The sequence below is a fragment of the Neodiprion pinetum genome, chromosome 4, assembly GCF_021155775.2.
Source record: "Neodiprion pinetum isolate iyNeoPine1 chromosome 4, iyNeoPine1.2, whole genome shotgun sequence".
Lineage (NCBI taxonomy): Eukaryota > Metazoa > Arthropoda > Insecta > Hymenoptera > Diprionidae > Neodiprion > Neodiprion pinetum.
Genome location: NC_060235.2, coordinates 1,237,967 through 1,261,389, shown reverse-complemented (window position 1 = coordinate 1,261,389; position 23,423 = coordinate 1,237,967). Strand labels below are relative to the sequence as shown.

Sequence of the window (23,423 nt, the reverse complement as noted above, 5' to 3'; positions counted from 1 at the left end):
CGTGACAAATTCCTTCGCCGTCAGCCATCCTCGTTTCTCTCCATCTTCGCGCGCATACATCGGATTCAAACTCGCGCCAAAACGACGACCCACGTCACTGATCTCTGATTTCGATCCTTGATCTTCTCACGACTTTACGATCTTTTCTTTACCTCCTCGTCGTCCTTTCGGCTTCACCATTTTCACAAACAAGACGATGCGTGTGAAATTTCACATCGACAGTCGTAACGCCTTTAAGTAGTAACAGTGCTGTAAGGTTTTGGAAAATTCGATTTTTTTTTTATATACTTTTCTCGTCATTAAATAATATTTTAGGGTCATAGAAACAATATCCAGTTGGTCCTATGGTGAGAAAAATTTTGCTCGTAAAACTTTAAACGCATTTTTCTCGCAACCACTTTTTTCGAAGCGAGAGGACAGATTGCTCGAACACCGTTGCATGAATCGATTTGAAATCTTGACTGTAGCTTGGCAATTTCATTCTCTATGGAAGTCCGTATATACGCCGTTTTTTTATTTAGCGTAAACTTTCCTTTTTTTTTTATCTTCAACAACTTACTGTTTTTTTTTTTTTTTTCTTGGCCAAAAGTCGAATAATTTTTTCAAAAGTGCACCATTTCTACAAAATGTGATTTAAAAAACAACCTCTACGTACTTCCATAGGCAATAGTATATTGATTATGAAATTTTTTCGTTTTTTGTTCCAGGTACTACCTATACTTTACGAAGAATCCGTCCTCCCGTGTAGGAATTTGAAAAAAAACACGTCGGTTCCAAAGATTAGCTTCATCTTCGCCAGTTTGCATCAAAATGATGATACCTATACGACTTGTACGATATTCTTCGAGGTATGTAGATCGTCTTTTTAGATCGCCCGAAATCATGCCTGCTAATCGGATCGGCACACGCCTAGTGTGTGACATTGTTCAACGTACGTGTATGCGTGCAAAGAACCGCGTGCTGACGTAAGACGCAACGGCGGAGCGCCACGACGCTACTTATAAGGAGCACCGTGCGAACGTCACCTTGACGCCTTCGCGTCTTTCCGCCCATATCGATTCGCCCCCCCCCCCTTACCTTTAATACTTTTACACTTACGCCGTTATAGGTAATTTTTCTCGTTTCCGTAACCGCGGGTCGCACCAACTCCACAACTTTCAAGAACTCTTGCGAGTTCTGGAATTTCACGAGAGGCCAAAATACCGCTGCGCAAATTCCGAAAACAACATTTCTTCGGATCGTCCGGTACATTCTCAATTTTCGAAGAGGCGCGTGATCGGTCCAACGATTCATTGTCGTTTCTTTGGTCCCCCAAGATTCAGGTAATTATTTCAGGTATGGATTTCATTGCAGAAGTGGAAACGGAACGGGGTTGTTCATTTACTCTATCGCAGTTACGTGGTATTATTTATTGACGTTATATCTTTGCACTTTCGAAATATACTCATCGTTTATACATAATTTTACAATGAAACCGCAAGTAGCTTCCAATCAAACATTTCACTTATTCATGACGAAGCCTCCGTTGATTTATGTTACCATTTTTACCCGAATGTACACGATCGCTCTGAGAATCAGTCTAGATACGATTATTAATCTGAGATATGAGTTTTCGACCTCTGTAAAGTGAAAAAATCTCCATACGCTGCAGCGCAAGACAACTCTAGGATGAATGGAATAATCCTCAAAAAAAAAAAAGATAATAATTTTGGACGCAATACAAATGCGTAAAGTATTTTATAGATATAGAGACGCGGAAAATTCGAGGCGATGCAGCTACTCACTAAATACCCAATGATCTTTGAAATTTTTTCATCTCATTCCATTCTAGTCTTCGCCTGCCAATAACGTCCAATCCGTAGATGCGTTTCGCTACTTTTCTCAGGTATGGAAACTCCATTAACGATTAACGACCTGCGGATAGTTTCAGCCAGGGACGTTTCATGTTTGCCAAGCAATTTGAGGGTACTCGCGGTTATCAGAGGCTGGTGTGGGCATGAGCAGCAGCTGGTCCGTCGGCAGAGCGAGCTCGGCTCTCTCCAAAATAAAAGGTGGGGCCTGCATTCGTGAGTGACGGGTAAGTTTCTTACCGAATCGGAGAAACGGTTTTTGTCCAGGTTCACGTACGTGCCTGACTACCTAAGCGTCCGCACCACATGTAAGTACTCAAGCTTGATTCTCCCGGCTTTCGCAAGGTCTGGTGCCCACGTTGTGCAACGCCTTCGTTGCACCCCGAGTTGAAAAGACACGAAGTGCAGGCTCAAATCTCGACGTGCAACGGTTATGGGAAAGATGGAAACCATCCGTTCGCTGAAACTCTGCCATAGAACGATTCCATGGACGAGAAACCGCGGTGAAGAAGCTGTCGAGGATCGTCAGAAAAACGAGAGTGGATCGATTGTAACATCTTTTGTAAGCTGTAGTTACAAAATCTCGATCGAGAATCCCGGAAACACGAATCCGGTAAACGGTGAAGAAATTTATACGAACAACTCTCGATTTTGCTGAGAAAACGGGTGGAAAAATATCGCGGTTAAAGTTCAATCCGACATTGATCGTCGGTTAATTCGCTTCGAGCGGTAATCGAGGTTGAGTTCATCCGAAATCTCTGCCAGTCTAAGCATCAGAATAGATCGTTGTGAATACTCGATGAACACATCTGCGGTGATCAATTGAAAACGTATCGAGCGCCTTATCAACTAACAAGCTCGATAAATCTCAATCGAATTATATATATCGTACGTGCATACGTACGCACGTTGTCCCAGTTTTTATCACGCATTGTACGACGCGATGCTACATATAGCGTTTTATCGAACTGTAATCAGTTGTGCGCAGCGCTGCGATATTCTCTTGCGGCTAATAAACTTAGCCTGTCATATCTCTGCAACGCTACAGCAGTCCGTGTACCGTAACTACGTACGATATGAATTATTTATCGAATTGTTTCCAGATTCTAATCAGATATCGTTGATCCGTGAATCGGTGTGGGACGAAAGAATTCTATTCTCAATGTATCGAACGGTCGTGGAGGGAATGCGAGGATCGTATTGAATCGAAAATACAATTGAGCCTTCGACTTTATAATCTAATGAGACGTACCTAACCATCTGCAACTCATTCGATATATCAAAACGTGATTCCCAAACGGGTTTGTGTACACATACCTAATTGACTTGGAAACAATCCGACTTGTATCTATAGGTAAGCGCATAAGCCGACTGGCAAACAAATATCTATTAAGTAATATGTGCGGGTTCCTTTCTACCCACGCCTCATCTCGGCTCGGCGAGGTGGGTTGCCACACATTTTTTCATCACGTTTACGGGGCACCAAGACGAAGCGGCGAACCTCTCGTCCTATGCGTGCCCACATCGACCAGCCAATAAACTTTGCGCCGATACACGAAGGTTTAAACGCCTGCGGCCAAGACAGCGGCAGCAGACTTTGACGGTGGTAAATAAGGAAAACACGTGCTCGACGAGGCGGGGCCCCGGATACTACCTACGTCACCGTCCACCGTCCATCTCGTATTCTCGGCTTTGTTACCGATGGGCATGCACCCACCAAATGACACGGAAATTAGCCAGTCACTCCGCTCGAGACGATCTGCTAACCAGATGTTCGCCTCGTTGTCCTTCTACTTCCTGCATCCTTCGGTATTGGTAGAAGAATTATCACCGCAGCTTGGAAGATTTTTCAGTCATTCCAAGATACGGTCTAGCGCTATTGTTCTTTCAACTATTCAGCAGTCTTCGGTACCGAGCAGACTCCTGGAATTGGTAATTTATTCCGTAATTGAGCCTCTCGCTCGGCGACCAATGTTTTGAGTTAACCCTCCGAACGTTTAATCGGTCAGAATTAAGATTTAACGCCGCGATAACGAATGCTGAGAATTGTACGACAACGATCTGTAATTCCATTACACGTGTATGGTTTTGAGAAAAGAAAAGAAAAAAAAAAAAAAACTGTTGCATTCTTTCGCCGCAAATTTTATAATTGCTCTTATCGCACATACTGAAATTCGAAACGTTTAACCGCACGGACTTGACGGTGAGTTCGTTTCGAGTCAGCTTGTCTCTGTGAAATCGAACACCGTCAATGAATTCCACGGAGTCGAATGACCGAGGAAATTGCCTATGCGACTTATGGTGTGGAACGCAACGCGAAAACGGCGTTTCTTCTTCCCCATATTCGAAAGAACGCAACCACCGGGGTAGTGAACGACCACTTTAGACCTCACGTCGCTGGGAGTGAAGAGAGGACCGGGTAGCACTTGGAGATAACGAGGAAAGAGTTTCTGGCCGTAGGCCCCGCAGCCTCGTAACTTGTTTTCTGTCATTGCCAGTGGGCATCTTGGCTTATGGGACCACGTTCTAGCGTTTCGTCGTCAGGACTTGGGCCGCTCCACCGCGTCTAATTATAATGCTCGTTACAATCCGCGCCGGTCAAAACTATACCGAGTGTAAACCTCCAGCTTACGCCGAAACCACCGCGGGTGAGTTGTAATTGGTGTGAAAATATTGTCGGATGGAAATATTTTACTCGCATATTCATTTAAACGGACGTTTAAGTCCATGGTTTCCTTGTTTTGCCATCGCGGTAAGAATGGCGATAAACTTTCACCCATGCATACATACATATTCAAGATAGTATGTCCTTTACAGGAGTACCAGAAAAGCCGCTTAACGTTTCTTAGAATTATATTATTGTCGTTTGCCTATATCTCGGAAAGAAAACCCAACGACGGACGCTTGAAGAAACCTGCGATAGATTTTGCGAAATAATTACGTACAATAATTGTTTGTGGAAAACTTATCGAAGGAGGATAGGATGATTGGAAGCGATCGTAAAACTCGAATCGCTGAAGAGTAATTAATTCGTAAGCAGCTGAAATCAACACGCTCAGCATTCTTAGGCACGCCGTGAATTCGAAATGACAGCGATATTTCTTTATCATTGCACAGCGGGCCGGAAATGTGTGAACAAATTCAGGTCGCATCGGCATACAAACAGTCTGCAAAAATTCATATTCGTATCTGGGTAAGAAAATTTGGATGAAAATAATTCGGCCGGAATGAATGGGGTAAAGCTAATGTGTTAGCCGGCAGAAAACAAGATTCTTGATATTTCCCACGCAAGATTAGAACTAGACCAGGCACCGCAAGGCTGGTGCAACTGACATTTCCGACAATTTATGCATCTCCGATGCAACGACGATTCCTTGTAAGGAGTTTGTGTGAAAAGCCTGATTGTAACGACCATTTTTGTCGTGCGGTTTACCATACATATTGTTGCGCAGTCGCCTTAAAAGGCAAGTTGAAGAAAAAAATACGGCATCGCGGTGAGAATCACTTCTCAGAAATTGCTTGATAAATGATTGTACACAGTGAAGCAGTGAAACAGCAAAACAACTTGTATGTTACTCGTTGTCAAAAATATCGGTAAACTGATCCAGTTTCGAAGAACACATGAAGAAAAAGCAGTTTTGAAACTAACCGTGACGACTGAAAACGTTGTGAGTAAATTGCCAGAAGCGATAGGAATGCGTGAAGGCACTTCAAAAGAATTTCAACACTCATACTTACACCGATAGTCGTTAATTGCGGGAATAACGATATGGAAACTCCGTCTATTACACATTTTCCTTGATTCGATACATATTCTCAGAGACGTGACGAATCGATCTTTATCCTCTGCAGATATTCCACGCTATCATAAATATAGATTGTCATTCATAATTCATTGCAGCCAAGGAACTTGTCACCGTGCGCATAGCGTTTCACACTTTATACACATACTTACTTTTACTTTGGGTGGGAAAACCTGGTTAGAACGTTTTACGATAGCGGTTAACGGTGACGCCTACGTCGCTGACGCTGGGAGTTTGCAGGAAATGATCGGAATTAGTCGTCTTAATCATCACGAGGATTAGAGAATTTCTATTTTCATCTACGATCGTGGTGGTGGTCAGAAAAATTGACTCATATAATTATCATGAACTCTACGCAATAACAGCGTTCGGGATAATCGAAAAAATTTTGAGCCACTGATAAGATTCGGGGTGTCGTTCAACGAGTCATAAATTCCAGGACAATTCCTTTAAGACCTTTCTCCAAAATCGCTACGGACCATACCTACTCCATAAAATTTTATCTCTCTGCATCTTACTTCGTCTCACACTTGCGAAGAGTGGCAAATCGACCGCACTTGGGCGGCGGATGATGGGATAAAAAAAAAGGAAGGAAGGAACGAACGAAGTGCTGCCTTTCATTCATGAAGCTTGGACGCGACATAGCGTGCGTAAGGATTTTAAGAAGTAATGACTCGATCTTACAAAGTGGAGGATCGCCTAGGCAGCCCACGTCACACGCTGCTGGTCCCGGCGATGACCTAATCTCTTGAATCAAGAAAGAGCCGCTTCCATCACGCGCGCAAATATACACGAAAGGCTGCGTCAGTTGAAAAACGGCGATGTCTCACCAATGCAGGTGATACGAGAAAAAAATGTACATGAATCGAAGGAGTGGAAGGATATTTGTACTATCGCGTTACATTCGTCGGTGATTTGACTTTTGATAGGACAACCGCGTATTCATCACGCGTATGTATTTTTGCACGTACTCTCTTCATATCCAAGTTTCGTGATGGTTCACGACGACGACGACGGGACTAATCGTGAAAAGTCTTTCATCGAGGCGCAGCTCATTTGTATATACCCGGTATTATGCGGAGCGAGGGCAGACCTTAGCTAACTGCTGGAAATGAAAGTTTATTTGTGGAAACGCGGACGTACCAAATGACGTGAGTCACGTAGAAAGAAGAGACGCTTTTGGTTTCTCTAGACTCCCTCTGAGTCCGTACCTAAAAACGATCGGTGATGTGATGACTTTTATACACTCCTACCAAAAGATTTACACGTTCAATCGTTGTGTATATACTCTAACAACACTGCACGGTGTTCCCGTTTGTTCTTACTACATGTCTACAGAAGCGATAAGAATTCACTCCTGGTACGGTACGGTCATTTAATTACCGCTCTTCGAATTCACCGGCATCGGCACAAGCTTGGACAGTCATTGATTTTTACAGCTGAACGTGATGTTCCGTGTGAAAAAGTTTATGATCTCGCTATGAAACCCAATTCTTGGAAGATACCGTTTCATCCATATTAACCTTCGACGACCGTTTTGCATAAAACATCAATTTCAGGCTCGATGACGAACTCCGTCATCTACTACCTCTGGATTACTCAAGTATAAATCAGCTGACTACGTCATCGTTCCAAGTCACGTTACTCTTTGCGCTGAAACCATTTAGACCCCCATATGTGCTGGTGTAACCAGACACTCTGCGGAAAATGTGCAAGGAAGATATAGTCGCGTGTAATTTTAGACAAAGTTACGGCGGATTATGATACTTATGGTACGAAGACGGTATGTGCATCGAGTGATGCATTTTACTGTTAAAAATTCAGTATAAAGTATGATTTTCAAACCCTCACCATCCACGATTATATCTATCCACTTGTTCGGAAACTGCAAATCCGAACATGGAATTTTCGGCCCAATTGTAAATTGTGCAGTGTTTAGTCTCAACGTTGAACCCATTAGTCCACGGTATTGTGATGCTTGTAAAAGCGCAAAAAAGCATCACTACGTGGATCTGCATTTTGAACCGTATCACCGCACACTTATTTATATAAATCACTGATCATCGGTTTTTGTAATTCCACTCAAACTAAGAAAACGAAAGCCGGATAGAAGATTAACCGAGTTAGGTATAAAAATACACTAGAAACAAAAATAGCCAAATATATTGAAATATTGCGACACTATATTTCCATGGTACTGAACTTCGAGAACGGAAAGAAGAAGACTTGTAATTTTAGTAAAGCATCAAACGAAATTAGAATTGTCCTTTACTCTCGGTGCTACCGGCTGCACGTGGTAGCTAACTTTGGCAGTTACTGTCTACGTTGACGAACTCCGCTTGACGGACGATCGCGGACGCACTGAACTCGCAGGCGGTATTCTTTATACTCTCCCTCAACTGCGGACACACTCAACTCTGCGCGCCATGAGCTCTGGCGGCTCCGAAGCTTTGCAGCCCCACCACATCCTGTAAGATCAGTGCATGTATCTCGTGGCTCCGCCTGAGTACAGGCAACCCACGATACACAAATGAAATCATAGTGCCGAGGCTGCGGCGTCGTTGTAGCGATCGTTGGCTGAAGAATTCATACGCACATGCAGTCAACGGCACAGGCCCGTTTTATATTACTGTGTGATAGGTGAAAAGCAGTAAACATAACCAAACATTAGGTGGAGATTGGGAATAATACTATTTCCTAAAATTCATTGCTTAAAAAAGACGAACAGTTATTGAGAGTTGCGTTATGGCTGTTACGACGAGTTTATTTGAGGGTTTGGAGGCGGAATCAGGAGCGTTGTTGCCCGAGAATGACGAAAGTGAGGTTAAGATGACCGGCACAACGTCGCCGTCAGGACAAGGTGAAGGCATGGATTACTCTGAAGGTATATCGGAGGCGAAATCTCCGGTGGAAGGAGACAATCTAGTACTGTCATCGATGACGATCGAATCTGAAATTGTCTCCGAAATAAATTTTAGGCTAAACGAATGCGACCTTGCCGATGATCGGAGCAAAATGTCACCCGATACATCGTCTTTGGAAGTAATGACAGAATCACATGACATTGATCAAAGCTTCGACGTTTCACCTTCTGCAATGGTGAGGAGATTTTGTAAACGAACCAACTGTTATAGATTTGATGGAAATTATTTTTCAACGCCAAACTCTTATTATGCAAATAATTTTTTATCAAGCAGTACTTTGCCTCTTTCGTTGACTACTTGCGTGTATTTAATACCGATTCATTTTTAGTTCGCAGAATCGGCAGTCAAGGAGCTATCGGTAGCTGACGAAAATACCGAACAAGTTCCCAACTGTAATTCGGACCTAAGCTATAAGTGGACAGAAGCTGTTCCTATGCTTCTCTGTAGTGCTACAGAAGAGTACAAGCCTACACCAATATGCGAAAATTTCACAAAAGGGTGCCATTGGTCCCCTGATGGAACTTGTCTCCTTGTACCTGGGGAGGACTTTAGACTTAGGATCTATGAACTCCCTCGAGAATTGTATTCTGGGAAGGTTTCATCCCGTTTGATTTCACACCCACTCAAGGCTGCGCTGACCGTTAAGGAGGGAGGGGTCGTTTACGATAGCTGCTGGTTCCCTATGATGAACTCCTGGGATCCCTCGAGCTGCTGTTTTGCAAGCACAACCAAAGAGAGCCCCGTCCATTTATGGGATGCTTTCACCGGCGAACTTAGAGCAACTTATAGAGCCTACAATCAGTAAATACATGACATTTGTTACCGTTAATTGATTATACTTATTGCAAATCATTCGATTCTCTGTCTAATAATTTTTTCCAATCTTTGTAGAGTCGACGAGGTTGAGGCAGCCATCAGTGTGCAGTTTGTAAATTCAGGTACAGAAGTATGGTGTGGTTTTAAAGGTGCCTTGCACACGTTTGATACTAGCCGCCCTGGACGGCAGGTAAACACAATCTACCTGAAAAAAGACATTCCTAACATAACCGGGATTGTTTCCTGCATTCGGGAAAATCCAACTATGCCTGGCCTAGTGGCATTTGGTACCTACTCCAAGACCATAGGTATTCTTCCTTTCATACAAGTCCTTCTGTTTCCAAATTTCTTGAATCAATAACACACGTTGAACAGATTACTCGATAAGGTATCTGAAATGTTATACTCAACCTTCATATTTGATTGAAAAAGTTGACCCTGTTGCGTATTGTTGAATCAAGTAGGTAACTATGACAATTTTTTCATGAAGGCAGGTTTATACAAAGATGGTCCGCTGTGTGCGCTTAAGACTGCAAGCGGAGTGACACAAATTGAGTTCAGCCCCTGCGGGATGAAACTTTACTCAGCCGTAAGACGTAGCAATGAAATGCTGTGCTGGGATCTTAGAAATCCAGGCGTAGTTCTGTATTCCATTCAAGGACGACAAGCGGACACAAATCAAAGAATACAATTCTCCATATCTCCCGATGGAAATGTGCTTGTTTCAGGTAGGTCAATCAGTTTCAGCTGATTTGCCGTTTACTTTTCTATTACTACTAAGAGCTCTTGATACAGGTGGTACAGATGGGGCTGTAAATATATGGGAACAGGATCCAAACATGGTCAATGGGGAACAATTGGACATAAAACAGACGATAAAGTTATCGAACGATTGTGTCAACGGTGTTAGCTTGCACAGATATTTGCCAATAATGGCCACAAGTACTGGTCAACGAATTTGCGATGAAGAATTAGAGCGATGCAGAGATAACAGTGTCCGATTTTGGTGGTGCGGATCCACAGATTGAAACTATCTGTCGATGAGCGATATAATTTGTAATGTTAAATATAACCAGTTGTTTGAAAATATCTATTGAATGGCGTTTTTCTTGTAGAATCTGCTCCAGATCTTTCTTAGTTGCTGGAATTAGAGATGTCTGGTACCGAAAATTCAAATTAGTTCCGCTCTTACAATTAAATATATCTATGTGGGACTTTTCATGGATAGTGAACGGTAGAGATATCAATCCAAAACTCCCTGTGTTTTTATTTATTGTACTTAATAATTACTTTCTTGTTCCAACGATTCGACAAAAAAAATCTTACGAATGACTTGATTCATGATAAATTGCTTGCAAATCAAGCCTCAAATTATAATTAATAAATTTTCATGTTCCTTAACTGGTCCAATTTTTCCGCAACTTCATTTATTCACAAGATTAACTTAGTCCTTTTCAAATAAAGAACCCAATTTCAAGATTACATTCGTATTTTTCTTCCGTTCAACAAAATGCTTGCAGTCTTCAAATTCTGCGCCAGCTATTCTCGAGTCTCACAAAAAGCCAGTTTGAAGAGAGTATGTTTGAACGTTTTGGATTGGTATCCCTACCATTGACTACTATGGGCAGTTTTCGTCTTTCGACCGCGTGTCTTGTAAGCCTTAACCTTCAATTTTGTGAAGACAGTGTTACGGAGTAGTGCACCATTTATCTGCAGCGTAAGCGTTATAATAATAAAAAAGCACAAAATGAAGGAAGCATTAAATAAGAAGCGCAAGGTGTCTAAAAAGACAAAAAAATCATGGAGGAAACACGTCGACACGAAAGACGTGGATAACTTCTTGGACGAAAAGAGGTTAGAGGAACGCCTTGGTGCACCGTTTTCGGAAAGATCAGACGGTGAATTGTTCGCCGTTGATAAATCGCCGGAAAAAAAGTCTGAGCTTACTTCTAAACAGCAGCGTAGACTCGCGCTGAAATCTAAGGAACCGGTATGTTTTGCCATACTGAAACCCCATACAGCTATTCCAGATCCAATAGCGAAAAGGAACAGAGTAAAGACTCCGGAGGAACGTAAAAATCCTATAACAAGACGAATTCAGGCGATGAAAAGATTAAACGGGCAGTTGAAGCTCAAGGAGATTGATGCAAACAAGAATAAAGCACTCGCTGAAAAGAAGCGAGTGAACAAACCAAAGCTCGGTGAATTTGACAAAGATATATGGATGGAGAAAAAAAAGGTTCACATGGATGTACAGAGCGAGTGGCTCACCTCCGACACAGTTCGTCATACTCTAGCCAACACTGGGCAAAAACAGAAGAGAGTTCCTTTATCCCTTAGCAATAAACCCTCCGTAGTTCCAGCTGTACAAGCACCTCATCCCGGTACCTCTTACAATCCGTCTTACACCGACCATCAGGAGCTGCTGGCAGTAGTTGCGAAAAAGGAAATGGAGCTTATGAAGCAAGAGGCACACCTGGACAGGGTTACTACAAAGATGTTTAAAAAAGTAAATCAGTTGTATATTTTACATAAATTTGGGGTAAAGACCTGATCTGCTTTGGAAAGATACTGAGTTTAAAAATTGCTGTAATTAGCATAGTGTTTTATTATTTTTTTTATCTGCTATACGAGATGTCGTTTATTCAGTTTTTGTAATTTGTTTCTCCAAGGTGTCTGCAGACAAGAAAAACGATAGCTGGATGCAAGAAATGTCCGAAGGATTGCCAACAAAATCTAAAACGCCGGATGAAACTTCTGACACCGAGGACCATGATCCAAATGTAAAGTCAGTAAATCCACCATCAAAGAATGAAAAGAAACCACTTGTTAAAAGGCGAAAGCAAAAGGAACAAAGGCAACTTGAGTTGGAGAGGAAACAGGCTAAAGTTGAAAAGAAAAAAGTGGCAGATATTTATAAGATTAAAAAAATCGCCACACAAATTTCTGCTAAAGAAAAGAAGGAGGAATTTTTGAGAAGAATACGAGCCCAAACCAAGGAAAGAAAAATTGCTGAACCCAAGACTCTTAGCAAAGTCAAATTTGAAGCTCCAGAGCCTGATTTTGAACTCGCTGAAGAACTCGTTGGCAACCTCAGAAACTCTAAGACCGTAGGAAACTTGCTTAGGGATCGATACAAGTCTCTTCAACAGAGGAACATTCTTGCACCAGGCACCCGAATGCTGTATGTTCATTTTTGTATTGTTATTAGATCATACTTTGCTCTTTTGTTAAACTAGTCCAGTATAAAGCAGAATAAAATGATCATATAATTTAATTTAGTTGTAATAATAAAATACGATTCTTTATTTTACAGAAAACTCAACAAGGCTAAAGTTAAGAAATTTGAAAAAGCAAGTCACAAAATGGGCTGGGAAGACACCTTTAAATAGTTGAGCGACCGAGTTTACTTTCACCACTAAAACCCGTAAGTTGCAGCAATTAAGCGAAATTTGGTAAATTAGGTATACATAATATGAATAAAAGATCATTTTCGAATTAATAATAACGTTTGTATATTTTGATTTAGGAGTTTCCGATACCTTATAATACTTTTTCTTGATTTGGTACAGAATCAGATTAGCACATGTGTTTGACCTATGATGTTTGAAGTTTACAAGTTTTGCAAGGAAAGAAGAGCTCAAATGCGTGATAAGAATTTGATTTGAAACGTTACATGGTACATGCAAATAAACAGATCATCGTCACTCCGGCACATCTATTTGATCCGAGGATGCCTCACCAGTTACCGCAATAGCAATTGTTGATTCACTTTTTTCGGTCTTCACTACTACTTCTTGATTTTTAGCAAGTTCATCTTGTTTCACATTATCATTCTCGAGTAACTGCTCTTCTGGTTCTAATTTTATTTCTTCTTCTAACTCTGGTTCATCTTCTCGTTCAACTTCCGTTTCTTCATCATCAACAGCCTCCAATGCAATAAGTTTTTGCTCTAAATCTTCTTCTTGGCTGCCGAGAGATATGCTCGATTGTTTGCTGCTTTTATCTACCTTTTCATTGGTCGAATTTTCTGACTCTTCAACCTGATCCGAATTTTCTAAATCCTCCTACGTGATAAATAAAATATTTCTCGTCACCAATAAATAATATTGACTCAATATCATCACTCAAAACACACAATTCAGAGGATTTGAGTCAGGAAAAATTGATATTATATGACTTTAAACATACATGTATTATTTTGCTCTTTGTAGAGCTAGTCCTAGACAATTTGACTCCAAGGGATGCCAGTATTTTAAATGTACTGAGCCTTGAAGATTTTCTTTGCCTTGACATTCTAGCTTTACGCAGTTCGATGTGCGACACTTGAATGCCCAGATCACCAATTTTATAAGCTTCTTGAGGGAAATGCACAGTAGCAGATCTGAAATAATAATTGCTTGAGGCTGTTAGGAAACTTGAACAAATTTTGATTATGGTACCACAGAAAATATAAAGCATAAAATGTAATGTGACTCATGCGTTACGGAGGTGTTTATATGACAATACGAATTGGCACGTACGAAGGTGTCCTATTTTTCCATCGTTCGGTGACAGCTTTGTTGAGTATATCAAACAAATAAAGCATCAACTGACGGTCCCCCATCTCTAAAATGTCCTTTCCAGTATCATTCATCTATTACGGGACGCAGGGTAGTTTGTTAGTGTCGTCCAATTAATCGTTTAACCATAAGAACAAGCTAAGATTAAACAGGAGTTTATTTGAAATCATATAAACATTATATCAGAAAGATAATCACTTTACATACTCTCAGCGCGCAAGCTACGACATATTTGGTGTCGTAGAAAATATTGGTACACCTTTGTAGTTCAATTTCAGATTTATCTCTGAGATGCCTGAAAATTTTCAGTTGGGTCTCTTGTCGATGAAGACCGGCTTCTAATGCACTAATTCTATACAACATTTCATCTGTTTGGGCTTTTGTTATCCCATAAGTATCATCTACCATTTTCACGTCACTCGCTGTCTGTCTGAATTTCTCGACAAAATCTTTGACTCTTCTGTGTTCCTTTTTTACTGTATTCAAGAGATGCCCTTGAATCTTTGATTTGATGAGGTATTCTACTGTACTCTTCCTCGATACTGCACAATCTCGCGTCTTTGTTTCATCCGTCTGACTGCACAATGTAAAAATAGTCAGCCGATACCACAACTAGAGCTTTGTATATCTATCAGCTAATATTGATGACAAAGACGATAGTTGTGATTGAAAAATTTTAGTAATCCTAATAGTACTGAGATCGTCGTATGTACTTATTTTCCTTCATCTTTTCTTTTTTCAGTACAGATTCTCTGACAACGTCTAACAGTTCGTTTTTAAGGAAAACGTTTTCACGCATCAATCGATGAATTGGTTCAGCTATAGATGTAGCAACTTCTATTTGAAACGTTCCAGCTAATCCTCGGAGGCGCGCGTACATTTCATTCTTCAGTCTATAAAATTATCAAATTACAAAAGTAAGATGTGCCGCTTCAATCAGTAAGGTATATATCAAACGTGATAAGTGAACTAATAAAATATTATTATATTCACTTTTCTCTGCCAATTTTAAATTTTCGGTCTATCTGCTCACAGCGTTGTTCAACATCCTTCTCTCTCTGAGCAATGAGATTATTGCCGGCAATCAATTTGTTACGCAAATCGGTTTTCGCCTCTTTGTACTCCTCCAGGGTATTGATTTTAGAGTCTTAAATAATTTGGTTTTGTGATGAAATTTGCAACAGAATTCACAATATAAATATATTACTCAAGACATTGATTTTTGTTGTAATTTCCAGTCGTGTCCTCTCATATTTTTCATTTGCATATTCCACATTTTTAAGATGTGCCTCCTTTTCTTCGACTATCCAATCCTGAATCATTCGGATCCGTTTTTTCTGTTCTGTTAATTTTTCCACTTCACTATAGATTTGTCGGTTCAGTTCAGCTATCTGATTTGCTGTATTAATATCAACTTGTGACCGATAAAGTTTCTCTGCGATGCAGGAATCCTCAATCTCTGTATTTCGGTTTTGAAGCCTAAATAGAATTAACTTTGTGTAACTTACCTTACATGTAATCGTCTTTATAAAGAAATATAGTCGAATTGCTATATACCTTTGAATTCGTTTTAAAATATCTGCAATACGTATTTGGTAAAATGCTGTTTGCATATTTAAGATCATGACTTCTTTTGAGTCATCGGTTTCTTCATCATGGACTTCGGGTGATTGAAGTCTCGGAGGTAATGAAATATTGCCTTTATCTGCACCGTAAAGATCCACCATTGTGATTGATACTTGTATATTACCTACTCAAAAGACAATATTAAAGAGCGATAACATATTTTCTAAATCACATACAACTTTTTTTCTATGATTTTAAACATCAGAAATAATTATCATTTATTATCAAAACAGTTGAATTTGGCCAGCTATGATTACTCTCAAATAAATGATCAGATTGATCCGAGCAACAGTCTATATTTGATTGATACATGAACGTGTATGCTTTTACATTCGACAAAATTAAAACTTTGCGTCGTTCACACAATATTACAGAATTTGAAAAATTACACATCGATATCAGGTTCATGCGATGAAAGTTCCGACGGAGTTTCTTGTGGGCTTGAAACGTTTGAAATTTGAGAATCTGACGTGAGCAGACAAGACGGTATCTTCCTAGGCTCTTCAGTATCGCTCTCTGCCACCGCTTCCTCCTCTACTTCAACTTTATCCTCCAGCCCAGTCGCGATGTTCTCTTCGTCTGCTTTCTCTGACTCATTATCCCCTTCACCGATTTTCTCTTCCTCCGACGATACTTGCTCATTTACAATTTGTCTACTTGGAACAAGGCCCAAGTCGCCAAGTGTATATTGACTATTTTTGATGTGAGTACTCTGTAAAAGTGTAATATACAATGAGTAACTCGTTCAAAAATCAACGGCACAATATTTCCATCACTTATCTCCAATTGTCCCAATGTCAAATGACTGAAATGACTTTACATACTCGCATAGGAGACTGTGACCCTTCCTCGGATGCAGCCAATTCATTGCTCAGAATTTCAAGAAGACTACATAATAGTCTCTCCTTTATATCCGGGTAGCAAGCCGTGCAAATATTCTCATCAGAAGTTGCTGCTTGAATCTAGACATTTGCAAATTTGTCAGTAAAATATAGAATACATATCATTGAAATATACGCCTGAAAAAAGATGCGTAAAAAGTTTCGATTTGATTATGCGAGGAAAGTACCTTCAACGCCTCAGTAACGCATTTTCTTGCATCGTACAAAATCTTGTTGAGCCTATTAATTTCATCGCAGTTGGCAGATAATTCCTTCATAACTTGAGCCTCGTTGTTCTTCGCTTGTTGCGTATGCTGTTCAAGGATTTTAACTTTGTCTTCTACATATTGGCACTTGTCTTTGTACTCTTGAGTGAGCTGCTCAATGCGATGTACCTTAGCCTCGGTTCTCTGTAACTTTCCGCATTCAAGCGTCATCTTGTAGTGTTCTTTAGCAAGCTTCTCAATGGTTCGATTTTGTTTTAGAGTTTTGTTTAGGGCCATCTTTGCCTCATTTTCATAGAGCGAAGCTTGCAGCTTCAGCGTTCGATTCTTCTCTTTGCATTCTTTCGTTTTCCAATCCAAATCCTTGCAAACTTGAAGCATCGCGTCTAACTCCTTATTTAATGCAATATTTTCCCTGATCGCACGATGCGTTGCATCAGCTATTCGAATATTTGTCGCATCACGAAAGTTTTGAGCCAGCTCCATCAGTCTTTCTTCCATTTCCGTTTTCATTCTAACACGAAACAACTATTTAATTATCCTTTGTTGTGCTACTATCTTACCAATAATTTATTTAAAAAATTCATAATACTCTATTTACATGTAGATTCAGTTGTCTGTGTTACACGAGTGCAAAGCTTACTACCTGGCTTTGTTAATTATCAGCTCTTTCTCAGCTTCGTAGAGAAGTCGCTTGTGACGTTCTTCCTGTTCGGTCATCTGCTCCTCCTGTATCTCAAACTTTCGCAAGAGATCAATTCTTGCAGTGCGCCAGTCCTCCAAAGCATTCAATTTTCCAGCTAATGAGAATGTGAATTTATCACAAAGAATCGTTATGTGAAATTTAATTCAAATCCATTTACCTATTTGATGGTTTGATTATTACCAGCTAACTTCACCTCTGCAGATAAAGTATTCTCCATGTTACGATATTCCAGTTCTAAAGCAGCTTCTCGTTTCTTAAATGCTGCCTGTTCCTCTTTACGCAATTCCTCAAGTGCCGCTAGTCGTTCGCTAAGCTCATTTGCCTCCTCTACTTTCTGGCGCAATACTAGTTCCAGATGTGCGACGACATCTGCTCGATCTTCTTCGAGCTGGCGTACCTCTTGCTTTAATACTTCAATCTCGCTTTCCAATTCTTCATTTCGTGTGCGCACCCTGCAATCATTCTTCGTCCACTATTAATGCATATTGCATGTGTGAATTATTATGTTATTGTCTTGAGTCAAATGGTCTTAATTTGAAAAAATAATTCTACATTCATACTATTAAAACGTCAAAAACTTTCGACTAAATTTGACATTCCATATACCGTGATAACTGCCTGTTGTTGTCAAGAATTTGTTGTTCATAGAAAACCGTATCTTTTTCATTGAGCACATTTTTTTTCTTTTCCTTTTTCTCCTTCTTGTCTTTCTTATCCTTTTTATCTTTCTTTGGCATTCCGAGATGCCACCATCAAATTTTCAAATTAAATTTCTTCACTATAAAATTTTTGGATGTATTTCGTCTCTTGTTATGGCAATTTATTTAAAGTAATATGATTCTTTTATGTGAATTGTTTTATTCGAATTGAACTATTCCACTCTTTTGTACTCTTTTGTATGACACTCGCCATAAATTCTACTATCCTGTTCAAGCTGTTGTTAATCAATAATCAGTGTTGTCATGGTTATTTGGTGAGAAATTACGCTAGATCAAATTTTATAATCACACAGGTAGAATCATTATAATTTACATGTCATAATTTATAATTATCGTTACAATATATTAATTTGTAATTTATTTTTATTCAAGTTCACGTATTCACAGACTATTTCTATATATAAGACAACGTCTTCAAAAGTTTTCAATGTTTTTCAAACACACTGTTTTACATGGTTTAAAGCGTCTTAGTTTGTCCGACTTTCCACTGTGACTCTTAAAGAAAGATTGAATTCGAGTCGCTTGCCGAATTGAACACTTCGCTTTCATTATAATTTTTAATTACATTCCATTAATTTTCTGTTAAATGTAATAACGACGCATTGCATCCAACCAAGCACACAGTCATACTAAATATGAAATTCGTATGAATACGACAAGTAGTACACAGATATAATAAAATATACATCTTAGAGTCCCTCTCCAGTTATTGTAACAATTAATCACAATAAAAGATTCATTCATTTCCAATCAATTCAATTTTTATAATTTAGAGAAAATACGTTCTGAATATATCGACTTCACCTACGGGAATTCTAGGGAATTATTATCGCAGCAGATTTTTCAAATGACGCACTTTTAAACTGCGCCCCACGGCTCTCAATGGTTGAACCATACATTTGTAAATAGTTGATAAAATTTTTATATCCGTTATTTCATATTTAAAATAATACAAAACATCTCGATCGTGTTACTTCACAACTCAATGAACGACCCTGCGCTTGGTGATGATAATTTGTGGTGTTCCAGTGTTCGTATGAGTAAAATAAGACTAGTTAACAGGGGGTGCGGGTCGCGGTGGCGGCGGTTGAGGTCGACGAAAGTAAATGACCAAGCTGAGCATCCCGGTGAGCAATCCGATGAGATATAAGTCCCAATTTTGCCCAAGGAACTGATCCCATTGGTCCCAATACTCCATAACGCTCAATTCTTCAATGTAGTCAAGTCCGAATAAAAAAGACAGCTTGAGGAGAGCTAGGGCTACCGGTATACGGGCGTCTGCGTTGGCCTCAGCCGCTAAATCGTAACAGCGTTTCGCCAAGTGTCGGTCTTTCGCGAGGCCAAGACCGCGCTCGTGCATGTAGCCCAGGTTGAACATTGCTTGAGCATTCTGTTGCTGATCTGAGGCAGACCGATAGTGACTTGCTGCAACTTCATAGTCGACCCGTGTACCTTTGCCATAGTAATGAGCGTCGCCCAGTTTCACCTGTAAGTATTTCGACGAATTATGATCTCTGTGGCAAAGAAAAATATGACTATCTCGAAATGGTGATCACTGTTGAGATAATTAGGCTTAGTTTGTATTTTCCAAACTTTACCTGAGCGGGAGAATACCCTTGAGCAGCGGCACGTGCCCAAAGAGACAAAGCTCTGACAAGCCCCTCTTCTTCCGACAAAATGGTTGTCTCTGCTCTGTCCAGAATGAAGCCTGCGTTGCTCTGAGCAACCTCGTAACCCATCTCCGCCAGAACTGCATAGGTGACGAATGCTTCGTCTACTCTTCCCTCCCGATACTCGTTGTGAGCCATCATGAGCTGATCGCTCCACTTTCCTCTCTCGGCAACATTTTTTAAGAGCTCTACAGCCGTTGGACAACTTCGCATCATTCCAGTTCCTGTCGCATGCATCTGTGCCAAATTGTACAGTGCCAGTACATGGCCAGATTGACTTGCAAGGTTGAAGTATTTGTTAGCCAGCTTGTAGTCGCGTCTTACACCTGTTCCGCCTGAAAAAATATTGTGACTTTAAATATGGTAGATCGAGGGATAAACACGAGTGTCTGATCGTGAAATTTGAATGTAGGTGATGTTTCTCCTCACTCAGATCAGCAGTAATGTCTGATAATACTTACTGAAGTACATATTTCCTAACTGTAGCTGTCCATCAACCCAGCCTTGATCCGCTGCTTGACTAAAATACTTCAAGGCTTTGGTCGTGTCTCGCTCAACGCCTCTGCCGTACAAGTACATAAGTCCCAAGCCACTCTGGCCAACGGGATTGCCAAGCTCTGCAGCCTTTTTAAAATATTTATAGGCTGTATCATTGTCCTGTTTAACTATGTCACTGCCCTCGAGATAAATCTGCAATATATTTATATTTACACATAAGCTTTTACAAAGTTTTAGGATAGGAAAACGAATAATTACAGGACTAGGGTAAAGGTAGAAGAATATTAAACACCTAATATGTAAATTCATACATACAATAATATTAGTTCTTTGTCTACTTTGCGTGGGTTCTTGGATTGTCGATTATCACAATGATACTGCAGATGCATATTTTATAGATACATGTAAAAGACAAGTAAGTGAAAAATTCAATTCAATATGTTACCCGATAAAACCTATGACGTTACATTTTAAACGAAGTGGCATCATTTTATTTTTTGTTATGTTACCAATGTCAGAAACAGTATTTAAACAAAACTTCCAACTGCTTGAATGAAAAAAATCTGATTAGGGTCACAACTCATTCTAATGGCTTAGTTAAAATTACTACAGATCTACAAGCGTTCAAGTCATAGGGTACAGAAACTTTATATACCTGAATTAAGCAAAGTCTTTAGTACCTCAGCCTCCATGATGAATTTTCAACATCCCATCCGCCAAGCTAGAACCCTAAGTACCAGTCGGTATATTTTTTAAGATCCATATTTTCAATTCGAATGATTCATCTTTTTTCATGGTTCATTTGCATAATCTGGTATTTCAAATCATGACTCACAGATTACATTAGGCTAATTTATACCTTTATGACAAAAGATGAAGGACCTGAGTGTTCGAAATGCTGTATTAACAGAAACTTTCTAATGACCGACAATCCGAAGAACTCGCTGCAAGTAATTTGAACGATATTGATCTGATATGTTGCTCTACTAGCAGGTGATTGTCATTACCTTTCCCAGAAAGGCCATAGCCAATGAATTGCCAGCATCAGCCGCATGCTGGAAGTAGTGGAGTGCCTTTTGGTGATCCAAAGGGACGCCTCTCCCGCCTTGATAATGAAGTTGTCCAAGTCCAACCTGGGCCTGAATGTCTCCTTTCTCTGCTAGCAATTGATAATACTCGATCAAATCCTGGTCCAGTATACTGGAAGTATACCCTGGATTTTCGTACTCGTCCAAGAGTCTGACTCGTTGAATGACTGGACCCCCACTCAAGGATACTTCTTCGGCAACCTTGTTGGCTACCTTGCGATAAAAGTCCAACGCCTTCTCGCAAGACGCCGCCGTTGTAACACCAGCCCAGTAGCGATATCCCAGAGACATTTGTGCCCGCGTATCTCCGCCTAGAGCCGCTACCGTGTAATGTAACAATGCCTTTCCTTGTGACGCATTCAATCCCCCCAAGCCCGTGGCGTAAAGGAAACCTAGACCCTAAATGAATAGGAATTTTGAAAATGTTAGCAAAAAGCTTGAAAAAAATAATATTACTCACTATATATTTAATTGTAAGTGAAATGTATATTGTCAGATAAATTTGATGAGTACCATGTGAGCAGAAGGTAATCCAGTCTCAGCAAGTTCCTTGAAAGTCTGTAATGCGGAGGAAATATCCTGCAAGGAAGAACCGGATGATGACGAACTTAGGTGTGTTCCTAGAAGCTGAGCCCAAGCAAGCATCGAACGAGCCTCTCTGTGTCCCAAAGTAGCGGCTGCTGTCAGGAGCTTTTGTGCCTCGGCCTTATTGGAGTGAGTAGCATTCAGAATGGCTTGAGCCTTTTTGAATAATTCCTCGGCTGATAAATTTCAAAATAAATACTGGATGACTGGAGGTGGAACAATTTATACAGCTATCTGCTAAATAAAACTATTTATGCATTTAAGATTATGCAGCGTTTAGTCGAAACTGGTTATGTTACATAAGCATCATAACGGTGAACCAAAGGATGTGAATTTACTCGAGGAAGCCTAAGCAAAAGGATCGCTACAATATACGTCTGCTGCATTTTTCTACACAGTTGCTGCTTTGAGGTGATTGATAAAGGAGTTCTGAAATTACCGAACCTTCTTGTTGTTCAGGAGTCAATGGTACGATAATTTCTTCGTCTGGAACATCGGCGATAGATACATCGTTTTCTTCCAAAGAATCAATGCCGATATCATCGTCCAAGTTCCTGTCACGACTTTCTTGTTCTCTTCTTTTTCTTTCTCTTTTCTTTTCAAGTTTCCACTGTTTGGCGTAAGCTATCATTTCTTCCATCCGAATTATTTCCGGATCTTTTGAACCGGATCTAACGACTGTGTAAGACGCTACGTCATCATCGTCATCTTCGTCCTGATCTTGGGAGTCACCCTTGCGTTGTTTATCAACAACATCCCTTAAAAAGGGATTGGATGCTGGTACCAGCTTCAAAATAGTGTCACGCAAAGCTTTGATTTCGCGAAGCTGTTCGAAAGCGTTCTCCATCTCTTCCTCGACGATTTCCTCATCGTGATCATCGCTAGTGCCAGATTTCTTACTACCCCCGATATCTTCACGTTTTTTCAACCCCTCGTCGAGCTCTGCCTCGGAAAACATAACCAAGAGAAGCAACAAAACTAAAAGTCCTTTTCCGAGCTCCATAGTCACAGTGAATTTTCATTCGCCCGAGTTATATGAAAATTATTCAATTAATTAACGCATCGAATTCAGTCGATGAAGATCGAGAAAAATGCTCGGTTATTTATTTTTATATATCAATCGTAAATAAAGATCGGGACATACGCGTACATTGCGGCAAGTAGTGGCCACGACTGCTACCCTCTCCGCCTCCCTCCCAGCAGACGACACTCTCTACGTCATTAGGACACGTCAATGTTCACACAGCGCGGTATTCGACGATTTTTTTCGTGATAAACAGTTAAATGACACGACACGAGAGCGTTACCTGCTTGAAAGATAATTATTAATCATAGACGGATTAATAACAATTGTCGTAATTAGAATACTGCCTTATACGAGATCAGCTGACGCATATACAATTCATGAAAGTAATACACAACGGAACGCAGAGATCGTCTAGGGACGTTTTAACTCCCTAGAAATTTTCGG

At 40.3% G+C, this 23,423-nt stretch overlaps 6 protein-coding genes across 10 annotated transcripts in view; 2 read left to right on the top strand and 4 right to left on the bottom strand.

Moving 5' to 3' along the window:
• Positions 1–7,671, bottom strand: part of if (inflated) — a 49,913-nt gene extending 42,242 nt beyond the window's left edge. For both annotated transcript variants that reach the window (XM_046624258.2, XM_046624259.2), the window contains exon 1: positions 7,505–7,671. In XM_046624258.2, the coding sequence (XP_046480214.1) occupies positions 7,505–7,671 (167 nt within the window). The remainder of the gene's footprint in view (positions 1–7,504) is intronic.
• WDR79 (WD repeat domain 79) overlaps positions 1–10,486 on the top strand; it is a 49,203-nt gene extending 38,717 nt beyond the window's left edge. The window contains exons 5-10 of one of the 3 annotated variants that reach the window (XM_069135339.1): positions 708–848; positions 1,163–1,322; positions 8,906–9,378; positions 9,469–9,701; positions 9,888–10,121; positions 10,189–10,486. In XM_069135339.1, the coding sequence (XP_068991440.1) occupies positions 811–848; positions 1,163–1,322; positions 8,906–9,378; positions 9,469–9,701; positions 9,888–10,121; positions 10,189–10,421 (1,371 nt within the window). In that variant the 5' untranslated portion in view covers positions 708–810 and the 3' untranslated portion in view covers positions 10,422–10,486. Of the gene's footprint in view, positions 1–707; positions 849–1,162; positions 1,323–7,999; positions 8,753–8,905; positions 9,379–9,468; positions 9,702–9,887; positions 10,122–10,188 lie in introns of those variants that run through there. The other 2 variants (XM_069135340.1, XM_069135338.1) reach the window with 2 other exon arrangements.
• Positions 10,487–11,019: 533 nt separating this feature from the next.
• Positions 11,020–18,573, top strand: LOC124217989 (ribosome biogenesis protein NOP53). 2 transcript variants are annotated; one of them, XM_046624272.2, is made up of 4 exons: positions 11,020–11,902; positions 12,066–12,577; positions 12,710–12,820; positions 14,703–18,573. In XM_046624272.2, the coding sequence occupies exons 1-3, from the start codon at positions 11,141–11,143 to the stop codon at positions 12,783–12,785; spliced, it is 1,350 nt and encodes a 449-aa protein (XP_046480228.1). In that variant the 5' UTR covers positions 11,020–11,140; the 3' UTR covers positions 12,786–12,820; positions 14,703–18,573. The 2 variants fall into 2 exon arrangements, with proteins under 2 accessions (XP_046480228.1, XP_046480226.1); XM_046624270.2 differs by having other exon boundaries at positions 14,698–18,573.
• LOC124217992 (uncharacterized) lies at positions 12,729–15,682 on the bottom strand. The gene is made up of 6 exons (XM_046624275.2): positions 15,513–15,682; positions 15,147–15,434; positions 14,154–14,848; positions 13,917–14,029; positions 13,585–13,777; positions 12,729–13,460 (listed from the first exon to the last, which is right to left on the bottom strand). The coding sequence occupies exons 1-3, from the start codon at positions 15,680–15,682 to the stop codon at positions 14,641–14,643; spliced, it is 666 nt and encodes a 221-aa protein (XP_046480231.2). The 3' UTR covers positions 12,729–13,460; positions 13,585–13,777; positions 13,917–14,029; positions 14,154–14,640.
• LOC124217986 (cilia- and flagella-associated protein 157) lies at positions 15,967–18,129 on the bottom strand. Its single transcript, XM_069134994.1, has 6 exons — positions 18,046–18,129; positions 17,573–17,864; positions 17,333–17,486; positions 16,651–17,200; positions 16,406–16,543; positions 15,967–16,293 (listed from the first exon to the last, which is right to left on the bottom strand). The coding sequence occupies exons 1-6, from the start codon at positions 18,127–18,129 to the stop codon at positions 15,967–15,969; spliced, it is 1,545 nt and encodes a 514-aa protein (XP_068991095.1).
• Positions 18,457–23,348, bottom strand: Hrd3 (HMG-coA reductase degradation 3). The gene is made up of 6 exons (XM_046624264.2): positions 22,397–23,348; positions 21,881–22,128; positions 21,287–21,766; positions 20,243–20,471; positions 19,710–20,116; positions 18,457–19,597 (listed from the first exon to the last, which is right to left on the bottom strand). The coding sequence occupies exons 1-6, from the start codon at positions 22,953–22,955 to the stop codon at positions 19,163–19,165; spliced, it is 2,358 nt and encodes a 785-aa protein (XP_046480220.1). The 5' UTR covers positions 22,956–23,348; the 3' UTR covers positions 18,457–19,162.
• Between the last annotated feature and the right edge of the window lie 75 nt (positions 23,349–23,423).

What these genes read in the sequence shown, in the direction of transcription:
- LOC124217986 (XM_069134994.1), bottom strand. Translation starts at nt 18,129, where the DNA reads ATGCCAAAGAAAGATAAAAAGGATAAGAAAGACAAGAAGGAGAAAAAG. An exon ending in TGCTCAATGAAAAAGATACG is followed by an intron (nt 17,865 to 18,045) that starts GTTTTCTATGAA and finishes ATGCATTAATAG; the next exon opens with TGGACGAAGAATGATTGCAG. An exon ending in TGCAGAGGTGAAGTTAGCTG is followed by an intron (nt 17,487 to 17,572) that starts GTAATAATCAAA and finishes CATTCTCATTAG; the next exon opens with CTGGAAAATTGAATGCTTTG.
- Hrd3 (XM_046624264.2), bottom strand. Translation starts at nt 22,955, where the DNA reads ATGGAGCTCGGAAAAGGACTTTTAGTTTTGTTGCTTCTCTTGGTTATG. An exon ending in GACTCCTGAACAACAAGAAG is followed by an intron (nt 22,129 to 22,396) that starts GTTCGGTAATTT and finishes GAAATTTATCAG; the next exon opens with CCGAGGAATTATTCAAAAAG. An exon ending in CTATGGCCTTTCTGGGAAAG is followed by an intron (nt 20,472 to 21,286) that starts GTAATGACAATC and finishes AATATATTGCAG; the next exon opens with ATTTATCTCGAGGGCAGTGA.
- LOC124217989 (XM_046624272.2), top strand. Translation starts at nt 11,141, where the DNA reads ATGAAGGAAGCATTAAATAAGAAGCGCAAGGTGTCTAAAAAGACAAAA. An exon ending in CTACAAAGATGTTTAAAAAA is followed by an intron (nt 11,903 to 12,065) that starts GTAAATCAGTTG and finishes TGTTTCTCCAAG; the next exon opens with GTGTCTGCAGACAAGAAAAA. An exon ending in GCACCAGGCACCCGAATGCT is followed by an intron (nt 12,578 to 12,709) that starts GTATGTTCATTT and finishes TTTATTTTACAG; the next exon opens with AAAACTCAACAAGGCTAAAG.
- LOC124217992 (XM_046624275.2), bottom strand. Translation starts at nt 15,682, where the DNA reads ATGGTGGATCTTTACGGTGCAGATAAAGGCAATATTTCATTACCTCCG. An exon ending in ATTTTAAAACGAATTCAAAG is followed by an intron (nt 15,435 to 15,512) that starts GTATATAGCAAT and finishes AATTCTATTTAG; the next exon opens with GCTTCAAAACCGAAATACAG. An exon ending in TTGAGTAATATATTTATATT is followed by an intron (nt 14,849 to 15,146) that starts GTGAATTCTGTT and finishes ATAATTTTATAG; the next exon opens with ACTGAAGAATGAAATGTACG.